This window comes from Alexandromys fortis, unplaced genomic scaffold (genome assembly GCF_014885135.2).
Source record: "Alexandromys fortis isolate MF-2015 unplaced genomic scaffold, M_Fortis_MF-2015_v1.1 scaffold_72, whole genome shotgun sequence".
In the NCBI taxonomy this organism is placed as follows: Eukaryota; Metazoa; Chordata; class Mammalia; order Rodentia; family Cricetidae; genus Alexandromys; species Alexandromys fortis.
In genome coordinates, this window is record NW_026067969.1 from 4,780,220 (window position 1) to 4,801,869 (window position 21,650).

General features: G+C 53.9%; 1 protein-coding gene across 2 annotated transcripts in view; it reads right to left on the reverse strand.

The window, feature by feature from the left end:
- Ntng2 (netrin G2) overlaps nt 1-20,822 on the reverse strand; it is a 64,041-nt gene extending 43,219 nt beyond the window's left edge. Inside the window, exons 1-3 of one of the 2 annotated variants that reach the window (XM_050155124.1) lie at nt 20,364-20,822; nt 16,625-16,754; nt 15,693-16,387 (exon numbers count right to left, since the gene is read on the reverse strand). In XM_050155124.1, coding sequence (XP_050011081.1) covers nt 15,693-15,905 — 213 coding nt within the window. In that variant the 5' untranslated portion in view covers nt 15,906-16,387; nt 16,625-16,754; nt 20,364-20,822. Of the gene's footprint in view, nt 1-15,692; nt 16,469-16,624; nt 16,755-20,363 lie in introns of those variants that run through there. The other variant, XM_050155125.1, reaches the window with a different exon arrangement.
- Nucleotides 20,823-21,650: the final 828 nt, after the last annotated feature.

Sequence of the window (21,650 nt, forward strand, 5' to 3'; positions counted from 1 at the left end):
TCAGGCAGTAGTGGTGAATGCCTTTAATTCCAGCACTCAGGAGGCAGAGGCAGGTGGATCTCTGTGAGTTTGAGGCCAGCCTGGTCTACACAGGGAATTCCAGGCCAGCCAGGATGACACAGTGAGACCTTGTCTGGGTACCACAAGACGACTGCTTGTGTAATATGCGCTCAGGAATGCTGGATGCAGAAAAGAAAACAATTGCTGGGCAAATCTTGTACAAACCTGCCCCAACCTAGGAGCACAATTTCCCTTCTGCGTCCTAGGGGACAGAACCTCCAATGCCTAACATCCAACTCTAAGACAAGGCAGGAAACTGCCATTTACCCAAGAGGAAAAGGACATAACCACCCCCAGCCCATGCCTCACACCCCCTCCCAGGGTGTCTTTGCCACCCGGGTGTGTGGGCAGCCCTGAGCAGTTCAGCAGCTGACAGATTCTTTTTGAACTTGGCTGTTGAGCTGTCAGCCTCACTGGGTGGGGGTGGGGTCTGGAGATGGCTTCTGTGTCCGAGGTGGGAGGCAGGAGACTCCCAAGGAGTAGCCCAGGGTATAGTGTGCTGAGATGAGGGGGGGACACAAAACCACCTTCCATTCTTACTTAGCCTTTCCCTTCTCCCTGGACCCGGGGAGAACTGGTCCTAGTCTGGACAGGCTGAAAGTCAATCAGCACGTTGACTTCTTGGGTGCGCTGACCCTGACACCAGTGACAAATAACCTTGGGTCGTGCCTGGATCTGTCTATACCTCAGCTTCCCTATTCGGGAAATGACAGAGCAGGAGTGGACAGACCAGCTGTGCCATCACTATCCTAAAGGCTCAAATTCCTCGTAATCCTCCTTCATCTAGCAGCTAGGGATGAAGGGAACAGAGCCATGCCAGCCCCTCCCCCTCGGTGGCCAGGAGAAAGCCAAGTGCTGGGGGAATTCGCCCTAACAAATTATTTCCTATTTCTTGGTAAGAAAAGTTGCAGTAGAATGAATTATTAACAAGGCGGAAACGGAGATAGTGTTCGCTGCTGTTCCTAATTCGGGCTGCCCTGTGTCCCCAAGTCCCTCCTCCTTCTCTGAGCTCCTCTCTCCGGCTAGCTCTCTGTATCGTTCTGTGGGTTCATTGATTACTCCCCTCTTCTTCCTCTGCCCCAGCCGACAGCAAGGTCACCTGCCTCACTCTCACGGATCAGCAGAAACCCACTCAGAGTGGCAGCCATCCAGGGAGACTTGTTCTGTGGGGACAATTCTCCCATGCGCTAACAATTATTGCAGGCAGGGGAGGACAGGCTGCCCACGCTTGGCCTGATCCTCCACCCTTCATCCCAGCAGAGCGTCATCCAGAGCCCTAGTAATCGTCCTCTTCTCCTAGACCCAGACTCAGTGACCATGTCCTAGGCAGAGGGCTACTTTGGACGCCGAGTCTTAAGTCAACTCTCAAGCCTGTCGTGGCTTTAGCCCAAGTCAGTAAAGACACTTCTTGGTCCTTTACCGTGCAGAGCAGCTTTGGAGGAAGACACCTGAAGGCCTTTCATTTCAAACCTGCTCACCATTGCCTTACTTCCAGAACCTCCTATATGTAAGAGCATCCAGTCCAGAAAAGCAGGGACCTGAATGCCCCACCTTATATGACACCCCCCCCCCCAGCAGTTGCTTTACGCAGCCACAATGAGCAGACAAGCCGGGTCTCTCAACACCTGTGTCATGAGAGTTGTATTGGGGTAGGGCTGTGGGCCCAAGCAGCCACCTAGGAAATGCCAACCCCAGGACCTTTGGTCTGTTTGGGGATGCTGGTTTTAGCATCTTTTTCAGCCCCTCAGAGGACCTCGGCACACCAGCTTGTGTATGTGGCCAAGGTATCCAAGAGATGGCTCAAGGTGGCAAGCCAGACCCTGCTCAGACTCACACGGCCTCCAGGAACACAGCCCCAGAGTGACTGGTTTCCTTCACCAACAGAGCAACCACAGGGAGTCGGGGTGAGGGCCTTGCCAAGGCATGACTACATGAGGGTTAATCTCTCCAAGAACTCAAAATTGTCTTTAAAAAAAAAAAAAGGCTCCATTCTGCTTTGCCCTGGGCATATGTGAATTCTTCCCACAACCAGACTTCCAGGAATGTTTGGGGTGGGAAACTCTTTCCCAGTTCTGAAGCGTGCCTGGCACCCAGCCGTATGGCCCCCACACGCAATGACTGTGCTCCAGGCCCTCGGTACCACCTACAGAGCAGACACGTGTGGGCCCCTGCCTTGGAAGAGGACGATTCCTCTACGTTTGCATACATCCAGACACGGGGTGCTCACCACCACGAAAAGGCAGGCGTCCTAAAGTGAATTGCTCTATCTTTAGAGACCTTGGCTGTCTATTTTGGCGCATGCTCCACAATGCCTATTCTGGGACCCTTTTCATGGTCTGATTTTATCTCATTAGGCCACCAACATCTTCCAGTTAATTAGGGGAAGGCGAGAGCAGCCTCATGAAACCAAGCCTGCCCCTTCCGACTTGTCCTTAGATGGGCTTTGCCTATTGCAGCTGGCCCCAGATATCCCATATGGCTGAGGCTGGCCTCTGATTCCTGATCCTCTGCTCTCTACCTCTGAGTGCTGGGTGACAGGTGTGTGCCAGGGCACCCAGTGCCCGTGATGCACGGCATTGAATCAGGGGGTCTGTGCATCTTAGCCCATCTCTCTACCAACTGATACAAACCCAGGTCCAAGACTGCCCCCTCTTCATCAGGAGCTCAGTAGGATCAACAGCTTCCTTCCAGCTCTTTGGTGCTTTTGTCCAGTTGTCCCCCCACCTGTGGCATCTGCACCCCATCTCTGAGCTCACCCTCTGGGTGGCCTGCCCTCTCCACCCACCTCGCTCCCCATTAGGGGCTGCACCTACCACCCAAATGGTTCAATATTTTTACTTAATTGTTTTAACAAGTAAATGAAAGGAAAGAAGTGGGGTTGGGAGGCAGAAAGGAAGAAAGGAAGAGAGAGGAAAGGATCGGGTGGAGGTAGGGCTTGGAGAAGAGGAAGCCACTGGCAAAGTGCATTATTGATAGGAGACTTAGAAAATGCTTAGAGGGTAGGAAAAGCGTCCTGTTCTTTAAAAGCCTGTGCAAGGCGTAAGCTAGACACAGGCAGCCTTCCCAGAGAGGTCCTGCTCTGCTGGCATGAATATTTCATCACGAGGGGAAAAGGCAGGCTGCGAGGAATCCAGCGCGGGGTGGGGCGAGGGCAGCGCAGCACGGCCCCTCCACACATCCCCGGGGCCTTTAGAGCCCTGATCATTCCATCTGCTGCTGGCAGCTGCCCGGGCTTGCTTGCTGAAGACTGGGGCAACCAGGCCTTAGCTGGGGCCTGGGACAGACCTAGCCAAAGGGCAACATACCCAGAGGGGTAATATGCCTTTATCACCACTAACTGGTAACTCTGTCCCAGACCACGTCCTGTCCCCACAGGAGACACCACCAGCCCCTTGGTCTCCTCTCTTCAACGCGTTCGCCCATGCACACTTGCATATGTAGGTTAGAGGTCAACCTTGGGTGCCGTTCTTCAGGCACCTTCCACATTTTGTTTGAGACAGACTCTCATTGCTCTTGAGTTTGTCAAACAGTATAGGATAGCTGGGTAGTGAGCCTTATGTCTAGCCAGTGAGCCTAGCTCTTCTACTCGTGGTCAGGATCACAGCACTTGGATGATAAGTGCACATCTTTGTAGTGGAGTTCTGGGGATCAAATTCAAATCCGCATGCTCACCAGCTCCTCAGCTACCTCTCTCACACAGGCACCTCTATCCGAAGGCTCCATCCAGTGGCAGGTGTCTAAACGAGCACCCATCCCGGAGGACACCTCCCTGGCTCTGTCCCAGCTGCCTGTTTGTGCACACAGAATGACATCTTTGATTAACAACGAGTCCGTGTGATCTGCTCAGGGTGCCCTCGGAAGACAGGAGTGGCACACGCAATGTGCTCGGGTTTGCGGAGCGAAAGCCTCTTCAGGGGTCCACTCTCTGGGTCCTCAGCAGCCAGAACAAAGTCTTAGGGGTGACACAACCCCCATGCAGAGAGGGTGGTCCCTGCAAAGAGCCACGGGTGGTTTTCTGCTGTTCTTTGGGGGAGTTAAGAGGTGTGGCAGAGGAACAGGTAGGAAGCCACAAGGTGGGGTGTACCTGGACAGCTCCCAGCTCTGTAGGGAAGCCTCAAGTGGGGTCAGGAGTGGCGAGACTGGGCCAGAAGGTGCAGATTTATTCTTTTAGTCATTTGTCAGCTACTTGTCAGTTGTTTGAATGACGTCACTCCAGAGAAGCACCTTCAGACTTTGTCCATTAGGACAAAAGGAAGGGATACGCAACAATGTCTATGGGTCTTAAGTTCAGAGATCTGCTCCAGAGCTGAAGCAAACCAAGCAACAAAACAACCAACTAACTAACCAACTAGCCAATTAATTAACCAATTAACCAGATAACCAACAAACCAATTAACCAACCAACCAGATATCCGGCAAACCAATTAATCAAAATTAACCAGCTAACCAACAAACCAATTAGCCAACTAATCAACCAGTTAGCCAACTAACCCATCGACTAAGCAACAAACCAATTAGTCATCCAACCAACTAAGCAGCTGTGAGAGTTAATCTCCATCATCGCCTTGTGAGGATTTGAAATCACCTAGGAGACACACCTCTGAGCATGCCTGAGCTTCCAGAGAGGTTCAGCTGAAGAAGGGAGCTCCACGCTCTTCACCCACCACCCCATGAACTTTGGTCCCAGCTGTGGAGTGAGCAAGTGAACCGGGCTTCTCCATCCATCTCTCTTCGTTCCTGACTCTGAGCAACTGTTTCACACTTTCGCTGCCATGGCCCAGCCATGATGGACCGTTCCCACAAGCTGTGGTCCCAAATAAACTTCTTTTGTCACAGAAAAAAAAAAAAAAAACAACTAATACACCAATCACCAATCAAAGAAGGCCTTATAGTGCTGAATCAGGCAAGCGGCTGGGTTTGGGAGACTGTCACGTTTGGTCAGACCTGGACTGACTGTCACTCTCATTTTACAGGGGCCAGGGACTTGCTCAACATCACACTTTTGCTAACTCAGCCATGCAAATCCCTAGTAGAGGCACCAGGGAAATATCCTATGGGTTGATCTCATGTATGTTACTAGCACCAAGTCCTGCAGGAGATATGTCTGGGACAGAGGGTGCCTGAGGGGGAGGGGCAGCAAAGGACAGAGCCACGATGGCATGCACAATGCTACAGGGGACGGCGAGTTGCCATATATGCCGGTGTTGGGGCTAATAGGAGATAAGGCCAAAGTGAAGGCAAGGACCAGAAGTCAGTGGACAGTTGGCAGCTCCTGGAAGGCAAGCCTCCTAGGAAAAGAGGCAGAAGGAACCAGAGTATGAAGAATGAGAGACTGGGAAGCACTCTCTAAGTCTGGGAGTCAGAATCCAACCCCCAAAGCTGGCAGGAGTGTCTACAACTCAGATGGGAGGAAGGCCTTTGAGAGCCACGGCAGACATGGGGTTCTTTGCTGCTCTGGTCTCTGAATTAAAGAAAGCCAGATGCCCAGAGCTGGAAGGATACAGGCCAGCCTCGGAGATGACTTCCATTTATCAGTGGTTCTCAGACTTGCCAGCACAGAGCACATTTGTAGATCTTACAAACCTGGATGGGGGCTCTCCCAGTGTTGTATGGTTGGGTATACATGGGCATGGGGATTGTGACAAGCTCTCCAGGGGTCCCCCACAGAGTGCATTGAGAAGTCCCAGTGAGCAGAGCATCTGGGGCTGTGAGGAGGGCTGCCTCCTGGTCCTTGCCTGCTCATGTTCTGGTTACTGCTACCCACATATCACTGGGGTAAGGAGATGAGGGACCAAAGGAGGTGAACACAGACACCCTCACCCACCCCACAGTGGGGGTGCTCCTCCCATTAGGACCTGAGGATATCCACACCCTCTTCACAGACCTCTGAGACTTCCCAGGGCAGTGGACACCTTATGACACTTCAGGAAGTTCCAGAGTGCCAAGGGCAAGGGCACTGCCCCCAGACCTGGGATAGTGGACAATGGCATCATGGCGACAGTCTGTCTCCCCATCCTTCTCATTCTCATACCTCTCCCTAGGCCGAGAGGATCCCAAGCTCTGGGTGAGCAGCATAGGCAGGCAGGATTTCCCAGTGCCAGACGGTCAGGCCTGGAGCACCCTTTCTTGCCCGACACTCCCTGTACCCTCTATTTTTAGGACCATTACTGTCCACTGGCGGGTATAGTTTCACCACTCCATCCCCAGAAAGACAGATCAGATTCCAGGTTTAGAGGAACAAGCAAAGCCACCTCGCCTTCGATGGAGCTGGTGCGTGGGAGATTGCATGCTTCCAAATAGACGTTGAGCAAGTGAGTTATCAAATAAGTGGATTAGCAGGCTCCATCTCAGCTCAAAGAGCAGTGGGCGGGAAAACACAGCGTCTCTCCTCCTCAGCCTCCTTCCTCCAGGGCTGATGGGGGCTCTGCTCAGCCAGCATGCATGCGTGAACACACACAGATGATCGCTCCCTCCAGCTCTCTCTCCTGAGATACTCAGAGACTCCCAACAGTCCTGTAGCCTGGGTAGACACTAAGGTTTGGGCAGCCCAGCATACTAGAAGCTGTGTGAGCTTGAGCAAGAGGCTTAAGCTCTCTGACTCCGAGATTGCTTATATTTAAAATGGGTATTAATATAAATTCTACCGTGTTTTCTGGGTAGAGTCAGTTGAACTAGCTTATGTATACACTAGGCATTCAATAAATGTGGCTGTTGATGGAGGGTGTAACATGGCAAGAAGAAACATCCTGACTTCTCTGAGGTTAAAGGCTCCTGTAAACAGAAATCTCTTGGGTTGTCCCACTGGCCACCAGGGTCCAGGAGAACTTGGGCTGTCTGGGAAGTACTCATGGGGTTTGCAACCTTGTGTTTGTGTGTGTACACTTGAACGTTTGCACATAAGCCCTGATCCTGTTCCGGAAATCACTAGAGGCTCTCTCAGGGTTTTGTGGCCCCTGCAAGTCAGGAGCCCCTGTCCTGGAACTTTGCTTCTGAGACGGGAGTTGGTTTCTGCCTTTGGGACCCCTCAGGTCATTCCAGGTGCCTGGGTGGATGCTGCTCTTCGCTCTCCACCAGTAAGCGGGATGCAGAAAGTCAGGAGGGCAGGAACTCAGAGATCCACACTCGAACCCCCTCATTTGTCTTTCTCCTTTGGGGAAGGTGCAAAGCTTGCCCAGCTGTATCAGAGGAGCTGGCCCGACATAGTGTCTGCCACGCAGCTCTTGGTAAAGGTTCTGGATTGGGGTGCACTTTGTCCCTCCAGCACCACTGACTCCCCCTCCTGTTGCCAACCACTTCTTGGTCCCCCAGAGTGAGGGCACTCTCTAAGAAACTTCACCTCTCCAGCAGATGCCTCTCCCAGCCTCCTCTTCACCTTTGCCTAGAAACCGACAGTGCGCCTGGTGGGGGCATGGACAGGGTCTTGGTTCATTTCCACTTATTTCCCAGGGCGGTGCTTCCAGTCAAGGGGACAAATGACTTGGCAGCAGGAGGGAGATGGAATGGGGACTGAGAGGTCTGAAGGGTCCCCTGAGACAGAAGACAAATGACACTGGATCTTCTTCACAGGAAGGGCCATTCTAAACACACACACACACACACACACACACACACACAAACATTCGCACGCACGCATGCATGCACATACACACCTCACCCCCACCATTCTACACACACACGCGTGCATGCACACACATGAAAACATATATGCACACACATGCATGCACACATGTGAGCATGCACAAACAATACACTCATGCACGCATGCATGCACACACATGTGTGCACAAGCACACACATGCACACACATGCTCATGCACACACGCATGCACACACACACATGCCAGGGTTTAGATCTGGTTTTCCAACTGGGAGTTCAATTTCAGCCCCTTCCTACCAGCTAGGTTTCTCTACAGCTGCTCACTGTCACACAGTCATTCAGACCTGGGCTATAGAAGAAGGCTTAGGGGAATCAGTGGGTAAGTCTCTGAGGGGATCCTGGCTTTGGCTGTGTAACTTGGGGTCAGTATCTTCTCCTCTCTAACCATTCCTGTCCTCATCTGTGTGACAATCTTATGGGCAGGATGACAAGGTTCCATACATCAAGTGTGGTAGTAGCCACAATATATATAGTTCCTGGGGAGACGGGCCAGTGTATGGCAACGGAAGGGTGCATTCCCAGATCCTACTTCAAGGATCATCAAAGGTGCTGACTTCAGTATCATAGATGTTCCCACGCCACCCTATCCTGCCTCAGCACGATCTTACCCCCTCATGATACTGCCACAGAAGAGCCATCGCTCGCAGGGATTATCACGAGAGCTCCGTCTCCAGCTCTAAGAGATCACCTCTGGTGACAGAGCTCCGTCTCCAGCTCTGAGAGATCACCTCTGGTGACAGAGGTGGCAGTTCATGAGAGCTCATCTAGGCGAGCCAGGAAGTGAGTCATTAACCCTGGCAACCATATAGGAGCAGCTCCAGCCCTCAGCTGGCACAGGTGGCCTCCAGGTGTGTCCCATGGCTCCTATCACGTGTCATTGTGTGAGAGCAAATCCAGGGTGTGAATGGTAGACAGAGGTCTAGGGGGTAGTGCCTGGTGCCCCCAGGGCTTGGACTCCACCAGGAAATTAGCCAGGATGAGGGAAGTCTCAGGGACTTGTGAACAGGGCTAGAGGGACGGCGGCAGCCAGACAATCACTTTGCCCTGAGCGGTTGGACTATTGACTATACAATAGCAACTGGGTGGGAACAGTCCTGGTTGATTGGAGGAGAGGAGCAAAGGGGAACCTGGAGAGCACAGAGGGGCCGGAGAGAAACATGGCATACTCACCCACCCACTGACCCTCCCTTGAGAGTCAACCAACATCCTGTCTAAAAGACACATTAGGAGAAACTAACCAAAGAGTACAGAGGTGAGCACGTGGTGCAGAGGTGAACACGTGGAATAGAGGTGAGGAAGAGCAGCAGGGAGTGTGCCCCTCTCCACTGCCCACTTTCTTTTGCCCTCTGTGCATCTCTGGAAGCTTCCAGGCTTTCCACCTCTGATTCCTGCCCCTTTAGTCTTGCCATGCATGTTGATGGCTGGGTCATCTTTCCCCACTGTCTCTTTGTGTGTGTTTCATTTGCTTTTCTGGCTAGCTCTAGAGTGGAAACATCCCTTTGCTGGGTGTGACTTTGATACTGTGGCTCATACCTGGCTTCACCTCATTCCTGGAAATGTCCTTGGAAGCCTGAAAGCATCACCCCCATTTCCGGATGAGAAAGCAAGAGCTTGGAGTCACAAAAACTTATCCCAATTTCCACAGCCTAGAAGGGGGTCAGTCTCAAAGCCAGCATAGGAGAACCTGAGTATCCATCTGTCTGTGTACCAATTGCCTGCCTCACCTAAAGCCATAATACCACAAAGGAAAAAAAAATTTTGAAACAGGGCTTCCCAGTAGCTATGGAGCCTGTTCTGGAACTTGCTCTGTAGACCAGGCCTCGAACTCACAGAGATCCGCCTGTTTCTGCCTCCCAAGTACTGGGATCAAAAGAGCGCACCACTACCGCCCAACCCAAAAGGAAATTCCTAAAGAACAGGGTAAGGGATGGGGACTTGGCTGAGTTCATAGAGTGCTCACTTAGCAGGCACAACGCTCTGGGTTTGAGTCCCAGCGTGGCGTTAAACTGGATGTGGTGGCTCATGCTTGTAACCCAGCACTTGTGAGGTGGAGGTGGGAGGATCAGACGTTTACGTTCATCTTCAGTTACAGAGCAAGTTCAAGGGACCCTGTCTCTAAAACGAAGTAGATAAAAATAAAGTTGGGACATGAACAGAAAGCAAGCCAAGCCTAAAGGTGGTAGATCTGGGGTTTCTAAGTCGTTGGGACTCCGGGAGATGTCTCTTGCGGGTCCTTTTGTGTCTGCACTACTTTGCAGTTGCCGTTGCTCTCCTCAGGGTGTCTGAACCCAACTGCTTCCTACCAGAAACGTCAGATGCACCAGTGACCTCCAGGGGTCTGGCATTCGTTGGCAGCAGAGTTCCATCCTCTCCTCTCTGTCTCCAGCAGGAGACCCCTCTGTGCAACACACACAACTGTTTTCTTGTCCTAGAGAGCCCATGGCTGCAGCTAAAGACGAGTCCTGGCAACTCCATGACATCGTGACTGAATTAAGCAGAGAGTTGGGCAAATCCTTGGCTTTAACTCGAGGTTGATCCCACAGCCATGGGAGTATGGAAAAGAGAGGGTTTCCGGCTGCCCTCTGTCCTGATCAGAGCCCCAGGTCTTCCTCAAAGCTCGGCATTCATCCCTTCTCCTCCGAGGAGCCTTCCTGGACCATGGCATTCCTCTACCATCTGTCCAGTTGTCCATCAGATGAGTCTAAGACGAGAGGAAGGCACTCTGCTTAGAGCCCTACGAGCCAAGCACCCTCGTCAGAGCTGCACTGGTGACAGTGTCCTGACTGTGGCCTCCTACTAGTCCCAACCTGAGGACACAAGGTTACAACAGCCCATGCTGAAGGTCACATGCAGGGGACTGCAAACTGTCATCTTCCCGGAGACTTGTTAGACACATTCGATGTTCACACATGTCAACATGGAGAATTCCAGGTGTCGGAGACTAGCTACAGGCTAATGGTCAGATCGCTTTCTGACTAAGCTCTTGCTTCCTTCTTCAGGTAATGGAGTGGATAAGGCAAACTCTTATGGAGAAACTGAGAGACTACACCCTCCCCCCCCCCTTACTCTAATACCAGCTAATCTGGAATTCACTATGGAGACCAGCCTGACCTGGAACTCACAGGTTTACTCTGCCTTCTTAGTGCTGGGATTAAAAACATGTGCCATTAGACCCAACTGTTTGATTTTTTAGTTAAATATTATTGTATTTTATGTGTATGGGTATTTTGCCAGCTTGTATGTCTGGGTACCACCTGTGTGCAATGCCCATGGAGGCCAGAAAGGGGCATCAGATCCCCTGGAACTAGAGTTACAGATGATTGTGAGCTACCATGTAGGCACTCTGCAAACGCAATCAGTGTTCTTAACTGCGAGCCATCCCTCCAGCCCCACTCCCACCCCACCCCAGCCCCAGTTATCTGTAGCTAAGGCTGGCCTTGAACTTTCTACACCTTGAACTTCTTATCCTCCTGCCTCTGACTACCAAGTACCACCACACCTGGTTTGTAGAGCACTAGTGACTGGACCTTGGGCTTTGTGCCTGCTTCACCCTCCAGTAGCCCATTGTAGAGAGCCACACCCACAGCCCAGTGTAGAGAGCCACACCCACAGCCCAGTGTAGAGAGCCACACCCACAGCCCAGTGTAGAGAGCCACACCCACAGCCCAGTGTAGAGAGCCACACCCACAGCCCCCTGTAGAGAGCCACACCCACAGCCCAGAGTACAGAGCCACACCCACAGCCCAGTGTACAGAGCCACACCCACAGCCCAGTGTACAGAGCCACACCCACAGCGCAGTATAGAGAATTTGAATGGCTTATTCTAGATCATGGAGTCCAGAGGAGTAATGCCAAGATGAAAGTCTCAGCAAAACAGATCTCTGCCACTTTCTGGAAGCAGCCACTGAAAGTCAGTCACACAGAGTGAAGCACAAACTCCAGCCTTCGCAAAATCCACCCTGCTTTTCAAGGGTTCAACTTGAGTGACATCAATGCCTGACCTTTTTCTCGGGACCCCACGGTCCCCTTTGCTCTCTTTCTTCCCTGGGCAGTGATCAACACTCAAAGCCGTAGAGACCTCGAGGAAACTGCAAGACTCCAGAGTCTTCACAGTAACCTTCCCCCTATGGGTCAAAACCTGCCTGTGTCTTCATGCCCTACAGTTCGCAGGTCTGTGGCAGGGCCTGGGAATCTGCACTTCAGGGAGGCTGAGGCTGGGGTCCAGGGCTCACACTGCGGTAAAGAGGCTACAGGAAGGCTGGGCACACTCAATCTCCCCTCCTTCACTCCTCACCGTTCTAAGGTTCTGTCCTCTTGGCACAGAAAAAGGGGTGCAGGTTGCAGGCAGGAGGCGCTAGACACTGGCCCATCCAGGCTCCAGTGTGCTTACCTCATGGCAGAGGGGTCCAAGAAGCCATGTGAAAAGCTGAAGAGCCCTTTGCTGCCGGCCTTCTCCTCTCCTCTCCCCTCCAGGGGCTGCCTCTGACCTGCAGCTCTCATTGAAATTTTGCCCTCTGCGGAAAGCTCATCCCTATTCATTTTCCTCATGCACTTAGAGCCAATAGGTTTTTATTTATTCATTTATCTTGTCTTTTATTCCCCTCCCCTTCCTCACCAGGCTGGAATTTACAATTCAGTTCTCCAGTGGCCTTGCTGAAGGACAGGCACCTGGGAGAGCAAGGGCTGCACCCTGGGACTGAAAAGGGCAACTGCTCCTTTGTCCCCTCTTTACTCTAGGGGTGTTCCAGGGTTCATGGTTTGGTTGTCTGGGTGCTGGTTCAGGCAGGCCCGCACCTGTAGCAGCAGGATTGCCAGAGAGCATGGCTTAGAAGACCAAGAGGGCACTGGGTGGTCTGGCTGCCACCAGGGTGCCCTCTGGTGGCTAGTTAGCCACAGCTGCTCTGGCTGAGGGCATTTACAGTCCCCGCGCATTCATCTACTACCTGCCGCCTGTAGACGAGAGAGAAATGCAGACTGTGATGTGGTCAAGGCTGGAGAAAGCAATGAGCTCCAGGGAAGCAGAGAAACCCAGGAAGCCGCCGCGGGAGTAATAACAATGGTTGACGTAAGGTAATTACTCGGCCGTAGCACACTCCGCTGTGCTTGCTCGCTCACGCCTGGCCCAGCTGTCTCCCTGCCAGCACAGCGACACACCTACGTGATCCTTTTTTTTTTACCAAAACAGGAAGGAAACCCAGGCTCTGCGAGGTCAGCAGGCTCAGAGAGGGAAGTCAGGCACCCTGGTGGGTGAGCGTGTGCTCTGGCCACAGATGAGTTTCTGCCTTGCCTGCTGAGCTTCTTGACCTTGGCAGGACTTAGGCAATCTTTCTAATCCTGAAAAAGGGATTAGACCGGGTTTTACCTCGGGGTGCCCTCAAAATGGTTCAACGACACGTGCCTGTGGCCTGCCCTGGATCCGCACAGGAAGGGCCTCAGTAAAAAGCAGTTCTGGGGTTCTCATACAGACTGGGTGTGATGGCCACCTCCCTGCAGAAGCCAGCACCTTCAGACGGCTCTTCTCTGTTTACCCCTATGGCATTCCGTTTGCCTTGGTCTCACTTTTGTAATCAAAGTCAAAGTTGTATCTGCCTGCCATGGGACAGTGACGTCATTCAGACAAGTGCTAAGATGCAGAGTTCTCAGCCACACCGGGTTCCTCTCCCTATCCAGACCCCAGAGCTCAGATGTCGAGTTCTCAGCCACACCAGGTTTCTTTCCTCATCCAGACCCCAGAGCTCAGATGCCAAGTTCTTAGCCACACTGGGATCCTCTCCTCATCCAGACCCCAGAGCTCAGATGCCGAGTTTTCAGCCACACCAGGTTCCTCTCCCCATCCAGACCCCAGAGCTTAACCAACATCAAGACCTGAAGGGATCACCGGCTAGGACAGAGCCCCGGACTTGCCTCTGGTAGACATCTGTAGCACTTACGCCCTTGAGTAGAAGCCCGTTCTGTGAATTGCCCCCAACCCTGGCAATGATTAATATTTAAAAGACAAAATCATGTTGAGACTCTGCCTAGCAAATGTGTGGTTGGAGCCGTTCCCACGGGAGCTGCGATGCGGACTCAGAATGGGCTTCGCTATGGCCTCAGCCTTGACTTTCAGGGCTCTGGACCCTTTGCCTATCTTAAGCCAGTGTGGTCTTTCGGTGCTCAACAATGTCCACACACAAGCCAGTCTTGGCTCCCAGCCATGAGCTGTCTTCTCTCTTCCTCCTTCCCTCCCGTCCTCCCTCCCTCCCCTTCTCCAAGCTGGCCCAGGCCCAGCCACCACCCACAGTGACAGCCTTATCACCATTGACAAGTGGGAATCTACCTTCTTGGGCTAGCTGCTCTGTGCTGTGACTGAAGCCGCCCCAAGGGACTTAGGCATTTTCAGGAGCCTGGGCTGGGGACAGCAGGTTGACTGCGCAATAAGCTCAGCTTTCCCCCAAGGACACTCAGAGGCACCAGCAGCCTTCAGGGGGACACTGAACCCCTCCTGCCAGCTCCAGGAGGGAGCTCTGCCCAGCCTCCAGCAGGGACAGGCCTGCTGTGTGCTGGAGGTTCAGCTTAATTCGGCAGCTTCACCGCTTTCTGCCGTGTGACCTTGGCCAAGGGCTTTCAACCCCGCTGTCTCAGTTTCCCTATCTGTATGACCAGAATGACCAGACATCGGGGACACCTTCTCTGGGTTCAATCTGATTTTGAACGACATGTATCCTTTGCGCCATTGACCCCTTAAAACCACCCCCAGCGTACTCTATTAATGCACCCATTCTACAGCTGACAGAGCAGAAACCCGGAGGGACACTAGTGACACTGCCATTCAAATGTCCTGACTTTGTCCAAGGTAGAGTCAGCCTGGTGGAGCCCAGGGAGAAACCCTATAGAAGAGCAGGCTTTGGCTCTCAACCCCACATTCCTGGAGCTTTTGTCAAACTCTGCTATCACCATCACCCCTGTTACCACTGCCTCAACACTGAGACTCCCGCTAGCTTCAAGACCCCTTCTTCTCTAACTAGGGGCTCGGATGACAAGGCCTGAGCACCTGCCTCTTGACGAGGGGACAGCACTGGCTGGGGTGCTGGTCGCCTCTATCCAACCTGATCCCCCATCCCTGCTTTAAGAATTCCTTCTAAGACTACCAGAAACTGTCCTCTGAGAGATGCCTAGTCGGTTCTTGACATGAGCTGGCAACATGATGCTCTGCACTTGACTGGACTGGGCAAGCTGGGCGGGTGCACCACTGAAGGGGGGAACCCATGCAGGGGGTGTGTAAGCTGGGAGGGTGCACCACTGGAGAAGGGAACCCATGGAGGGGGGTGTGTAAGCTGAGAGGGTATACCACTGGAGGAGGAACCCATGGAGGGGGGTGTGTAAGCTGAGAGGGTGCACCACTGGAGGGGGAACCCATGGAGGGGGGTGTGTAAGCTGGGAGGGTGTACCACTGGAGGAGGAACCCATGGAGGGGGGTGTGTAAGCTGGGAGGGTGTACCACTGGAGGAGGAACCCATGGAGTGGGGTGTGTAAGCTGGGAGGGTGTACCACTTGAGAGGGGAACCCATGCAGGGGAGTGTGTGTAAGCTGGGAGGGTGCACCACTGGAGGGGGGAGCCCATGCAGGGGGATGTAAGCTGAGAGGGTGCACCACTGGAGGGTGTGTAACCTTGCAAATAACACCCAGATCACTGGTCTGACCGCTGACCTCCTGCAAAGGAGGCGGGACTGGCTTTGAGACAGGGAACTATGACAACTGTGCAGTCCCTGGTAGGAAAACATGCCAGGGTCAGCCAGCCAAGACACTTCCACCCACAAAATGTCACTCAACCCCCAGGGTCCTCAAGACAACTTGGCTTTGGCGCCTTTCCATGGTGGGACTTAGAGCTAGGCTTGAATCAAGGCCCTCTGGTTCTGCTCAGCCACCCCAGAGCCTTTCTCAGCACACATTCCCCAACCCCTCGATTCAGTAATAGAGAAGCAGAGGGCTGACTTACGTGGGAGCAGAACCTTTCAGGGGGGTCTCCGCAAGTGATGCCCGAGGGCTCCACTTTCACCTTGACATAATCCTTCAGGCGCATCACTTTGGGCTGGCAGGCATAGAACTCCCAGGAGGGGCCCTCATCGGTGGTCACCCAGGATTTGCAGATGTCATAGTCCCCAGAGGCCATCGGAAGGCAGTGCAGGAAGAGGGCCAGCAGGTGCAGCATGGCTGCGCAGTCAGACTGGGTGGGGCCCAGAGGGGCACTGGAGAGGTGATGGAGGGGTCAGGGGGGACTTGGGGCTTCAGCATGGAAATGCCACATCTACCAGGCAACGGCGGCGGGGATGTATCATAGACTTGAGCACTGCGGGTTTGCCAACCGTGGGAGCTTGTGTTTTCCAAATGGCCGATACGGAAAATCCAGAGCCAGCGTTTCTCAGGCTGCTGATGGGCAGATCAAAAAGTTGCCTGGAACTTGGCGTCCTCCTAACCTTGGCATTACACCTCCCCTGGAGGTGAAGCTGATCAAATCAGGCAGACTCTCAAATTGTGACAGTGGATGGAAATGGGATAAGGAGGCAATCCGAAGGGATCTGGCATGGGGCTGGATCGGATTGCTTTTAATTTTTGTCCTTCCAATCAATCCAGGTCTTTAAAGGGCCCTTAATATGTGATGCGCTCAACACGACTGCATAGCAGCCCTCCAGCCTGCGTGGTGAAAAGAAGAGAAAATCAGGAGGTGTGCATGGTGGCTGGAAACGAGTCCCCTCTTTGGGACTGGACTTGGCATCTCAGGCCAATAAAAGAGATTTCTTTTCATACGGGCTGCAAGTGACAACGATTGTGTGACCAGACTAGAAAATACAAAAGGCACTGAGGTGTTAACAGGAGAGGCCATTTGCCTCTGCTTTGGTGGGGGACAGGCACGTATGGGGGCCGGCTGACCTTGGCTAGTAGCCATTGGCCACTTATTGGGAAATTCCTGAGACTTCAGCTCCAGCTCCATCCAGGTACCTGGGCTTGGGCTTCCATTGTAAAGGGAGAAGAGAGAGACTGGGTTCATTAGCAGCAACACCTGCAACAAATTAAAAGGGGGGTGGGTGGGTTAGAGACATATAAGAACAAAAGCTCTCTAGCAAAAGGGCGCGCGCGCGCACACACACACACACACACACACACACACACACACACAAAAATAGGTTGCTTTGGCGAGGTCTCCAGAGAAAGCTCGGCTGTTTTTTTTTTAATTAATATTGGAGTCACAGGTTTAAAGACGGACACGCTATGGAAAAGGTAGTGCTCCTCCTCCTCATTGGTGAGGGTGTTTGTTCAGTGCCCCTTCTTGAGCATCAGCTTTCCAAACCATCCTCAAGGGCCAACCAACGTGTAATGGTTGCTGTAACACACTAGGCTGGACCAGTTAAAATGTCCAGGTTGTTAATGCAGGCCATGAGCATCCAACAGAGGAAACTGCTCCTACTGCTATAGCCCAATAGGGAGGTCTCTGTGTGGGCCACCAGCAGTCCGCTACCCAGACACCCGCACAATGTGAGACCATGAATTAAATGAATGAACTGCCAGAAACTGGGATGCTTAGAGTTTCCCCGGGAATCAAAGCGTTTTGTTGTGTTAAGTTTTCTGACCAAGGCCAACAGTTTGCAATCACTTTGGGGAGGCAACAGCTATTTTAAGCCCGCAGTAATCATTTAAAAGCTAAAATAAATATAGCTAATAGGAGTACTGCGACCAGAAACATATGACTCTCAGCCTCTACTGTAGTCCCAGGCATTTGCCGCATCATGGATGAATCTGAGTCCGACAGCATGAGATCCCCGCCAAAAATAATCTTTGCCAATAGGGCAAAGGTTATTGCAATGGCTGTGGCAAATAAATAAATAAATAAATAACGTCCATGTTATTAATTATTCTGTTTATAGTGCCCACAGTTGCTGCATTTAAATCTCCAAACCTCACATATGGTGGCCTGACTCTCACCTGAAGCCCTTGTCAGCCACTGTATACTGAAAGTCCCAGAGGAGTTAACTGTCCTGACGGCTGGGGACAGGATGACCAGAGAGTCAGGCTGCTGGCTCTCAAAGCACGAAACACTGTTATCCAGACACAAGTACATTCCTGCCCCCAAACGACAAAGGGGTGCGTTTTGGTCTAGCCTTACTGCTGAGAGCGCCTTGCTCAGGGGAAGCCCCTCCGTCAGTAATCAGCTTCAGGCTGCAGTGGGCCTCATCCATCTAGGTTAAGACAGCCCCTGCCCCCTCTTGGGATGAAGGACTCCTAATCCAGATGAATGAGAACCCAGCCAGACCACACTTCACACCTCCTCCAACCGACCGTTTAAATAGAAACCTGCTCTAGACCCCGCCCGGGCTCGCTTCTTGCTAGAAAACTCTCTGGAAGAACGTGACCAAGCGTCTATTTTTTTTTTATCCTGAGAAAAATGTAGTAAAAATAAAATAGCACAGGCCCGGCAATGGTTTGGATGTTTCCAGCCAAGCTCTGAGCTGCCCAGAAAACAGCATGCCCCTAATTAATTCTTCCAGCAGCCGGCTCCCGACTGTTCACTAACAGGTAGGGCGCTCCTGACGGCTAGGGACGGCCAGGGAGCCTGGCTGCGGCTCTCAAGGCGGGCCCAGCTGCCGGCTTCATCTGCAGGGCCAGCGGCTGCTCCTGACTGGGACAGCGCTGGATTGTGGCCCGGGTGGGGAGGCAACGAGGCCCTGAGGCCGGAGTCCCAGCGAGCAGCAAGCGGCGCAACTCGCAAATCTATTAATTGCTTTGTAGTTTTGTTGGCTTAAGCATCACACATTCCCTAGAAAATGGGGGTGGGGAAAACAACAACAAAATCTGCCAGGGGAAAATGTGTTTACAGCCCGTCAATCATTTGGGCGTTGCTGGCATCGAGGGGGCACTGTGAGCTCAGCACTCGAAAATTACAGTAGATTTTTGCCAAAAAGAAAATAAGGGGCGGGGGAACTAGGCAAGAGTTACGCGGAAAAACGAGGTAGATAGCAGAGAGCGAGGAGCCAGCAGGGGAGAAATTGAGAGTAAGAGGTTGCATCCTCGCGGATCGTTTTCTCCTTGGAAAATAAATCTTCACCTGATATTATTAAGAAACTGCAGCTCTCTGAAACAAATGGAATCAATGCGCTTTATTTTCTTTTAAGAGTCCTCAGGAACCGAGGGGGGCTGATAGCCTGGGTATTAAAACCCGAAAATTAGATTTTATCAGGATTTCTGAACTCAGATTTCTCTGTCTTATTGAATTAGCGCCTTTCGGAGCTGCCCGGGCTGCCAACAGGCTCCTGCCGGAGTCTCGGCTGCGCGCTCTCCTAGTCGGAAACTTGCCTCTGCGGGACGCAGGGTCCCTGGGGATCGGGGGTGGGCTGGTGACCTGGGGGAGGTTTATTCTTTCACCCAGGCTGGACAAAAGGTAGAAAGGGTGTGTGAAACTTGCTTTGGAGGCCGAAGAAGGGATCGGGAAGAAAAGGAGAGCCCCACGGCCCGCGATTACCTTCCCCTCCACCCCCACCGCACCCCGCCTTGGGCTGCCCCGCGCTCACCGCTGCCTTGGTGGACGTCCGGGTTCAGATGTCCCGGTGGCCCCAGCTCTGGGAAAGGAGCTTTCTCCAGACCTCTGGTTTCTCCCTGACGCCCTCTAAGAGGCTAGGGAACCCCGAAAAGTTGGGCTCTTGGGGGCGGGGCAGAGCACCCGGCTCTAGGACGCGTGGCTGAGGCCGCCGCGGGTAAGTCCCCGAGGACGGGCGGGGCTAGCTTGCGACCCGCAGACACCCAGGAGCCTGGCTGAGACCGTACTGAGCTTGGGGCGCGTAGACAGTGGCGTGCACTGCACACGGAGCTGCATTTTGCTTTTCTGAAGTTCGGTGCAAACCGCAGGCACAATTAATAATCACGCCTTTAATAAAGGCCAGGCCAGCATCCAGGCTGGCCCCTCATTTGATATCGTCTCCCTTAATTAAAAGACGCCGAGCAAAGCTCCTTGAAATTATTTGCACTCTTTTGCCCGGCGCCTGCTGCTCCGCGAGGACCCTGACGCCGCTACCCCCCAGACGGTATCCGCAACTTACTCCAAAGCGGGCGGACTCCCGCTCCCGCCTTTCCTCTGCCTCTGCTCCCTTTAGAGTGCGACTTCATACTGTGATGGAGCCCCCTCTCCACCCGCCGAACCCCTCCACAGCACCAAAGGAAGTTTTTAGCCTGCCTGGCCAAGAGTTCTCTGTGCGCCTTTAGAGCCCCGAGGAGACTTAAATTAGGGAGGGGGAAAGGCGGCGAAGAAGGGTTAATTTACTTTTCATAAACACAAGTAAGCAAGTGTTCTTGTAACGGTCCATCCTCTCCCCACACAGGTGCACAGGATGGAAAAAGATGGACTGGGTGGCAGGGAGCCCAGAGGGAAGCTACACTACTTTTTAAAGATGCTGCACTGGGCGCGCGCACACACCCCTCTTCCGCGGCTCCAGCCTTCTGCTAGTAGCAGCCGCCACCAAATAACTTTGCATCCTAGCCTCGGCTGGGTAGCCTGGAGTGACTCCCCGGCCCAGGGAGAACTAGCACCGTCACCTAAGCCTTTTCAAAATGAAAGTACCCTGGTTGAAGCCGCGGCGCCTCCATCCCCGCCCGCCGCCCCGGCACTCCCCGCTCGCCTTACCCCGGCTCGGAGCAGCTTCCCGGAGCGAGCCCCGAGAGGTCGGAGACCGCCACCCTCTGGCGGGCGCTGGGTGGCCTCCCGGGCCGCAGGGCTAAGAGCCGGGGACTCCTGCCCCGCACCGCCGCTGCGGTGGCCGCCGTCAGATCGGGGCTGGGGAGCCCTGGGGCCGGTAGGGGGCCTGCCCGCAGCCGTCCGGGAGACGCGGGCCAGGGGAGGGGGTCAAGCGCGACGCCCGCATCGCCCCCTGAGCCGAGCGGGAGATCGCTGCTAACAAGTGAAAACTTTAGGGGGCCCCTGGGAAGCCAGGGGAGGACCCGCACGCGCGCCCCACTCAGCCCCCGGCCCGGGTGGGCTTCGCCGCTGCTGGTCCAGGCGCCCGAGCATCCCCCTGGCGCGGCGCCTGCCAGATGGCGGGGCGCCTCACCGCCCCCCTGCACTCCGCTCCAAGTTAATGCTGAGGCTAAATCCTCTTGCCATCACTCACGGTCACCATCGGGGCTTTTATCTCCCGGTCTGATCCGGGCTGCGTAACTTCCTCTGTGTGGCTTTAACACACCATCCCACCACGGAGCAACGGTCTTCTTAAAGGTGCAGGAAGGAAATACTGCGATGCTCAGGGGAAGAGCCTCGGCCCGGGGAGGGGCGCGGCTTGCAGGGGCGTCCCGGCGGGCCCGTGGCCAGGATGGCCCTAGCAGGCGGCCGCCGGAGTGTGCCTGCTGTTGGGGGTCGCTGCCTACACATCTCCTGGCGGCCCTGGGACCAAGCGGTCCCTGAGCTCGGGGTGCATCCTCAGCGGTCTCGGGTCAGGCACAGTAGAGCCGCATTTCCCTTCTTTCCAACTGTGGGACCTGATTCCGTGCCAGCGCCCAGGGGTGTGGGGGCTGCCCCATCGGCACCAGGGAGGGGGCCAAGTGAGTCAGCCCCCACCCCCACCCCCCACAGCCAGGGCTCTAGGTTGCTGGCTCCTCGGTCTCTGTCTCTTTCTCTCTGTGTGAAGCTCTGCCACCCAGAAGGCCCTGAGCAGTGGGTAAAGGGGTGGGTGGGTGGATTTGGGGAGCTGGGGAGGGGGAGCGCTCTGAGCGCACAACCAAAGCCTGAATACCAGCTGACACATCGCCGCCTCCAGCCTGATGGGCCCTGCTTTTGACGGAGAAGCCAAGCCAGCTCTGCAGGGAGCGCAGAGTAGGGGGGCAAGAGGGCCCTTGCTCAGGAACTCTCTGCCTCCCTGGGGCAGGCTTGGGAGGACCACGTGGGAGGACTCCTGCAGAGGCCGGGCAGAGGCCACTC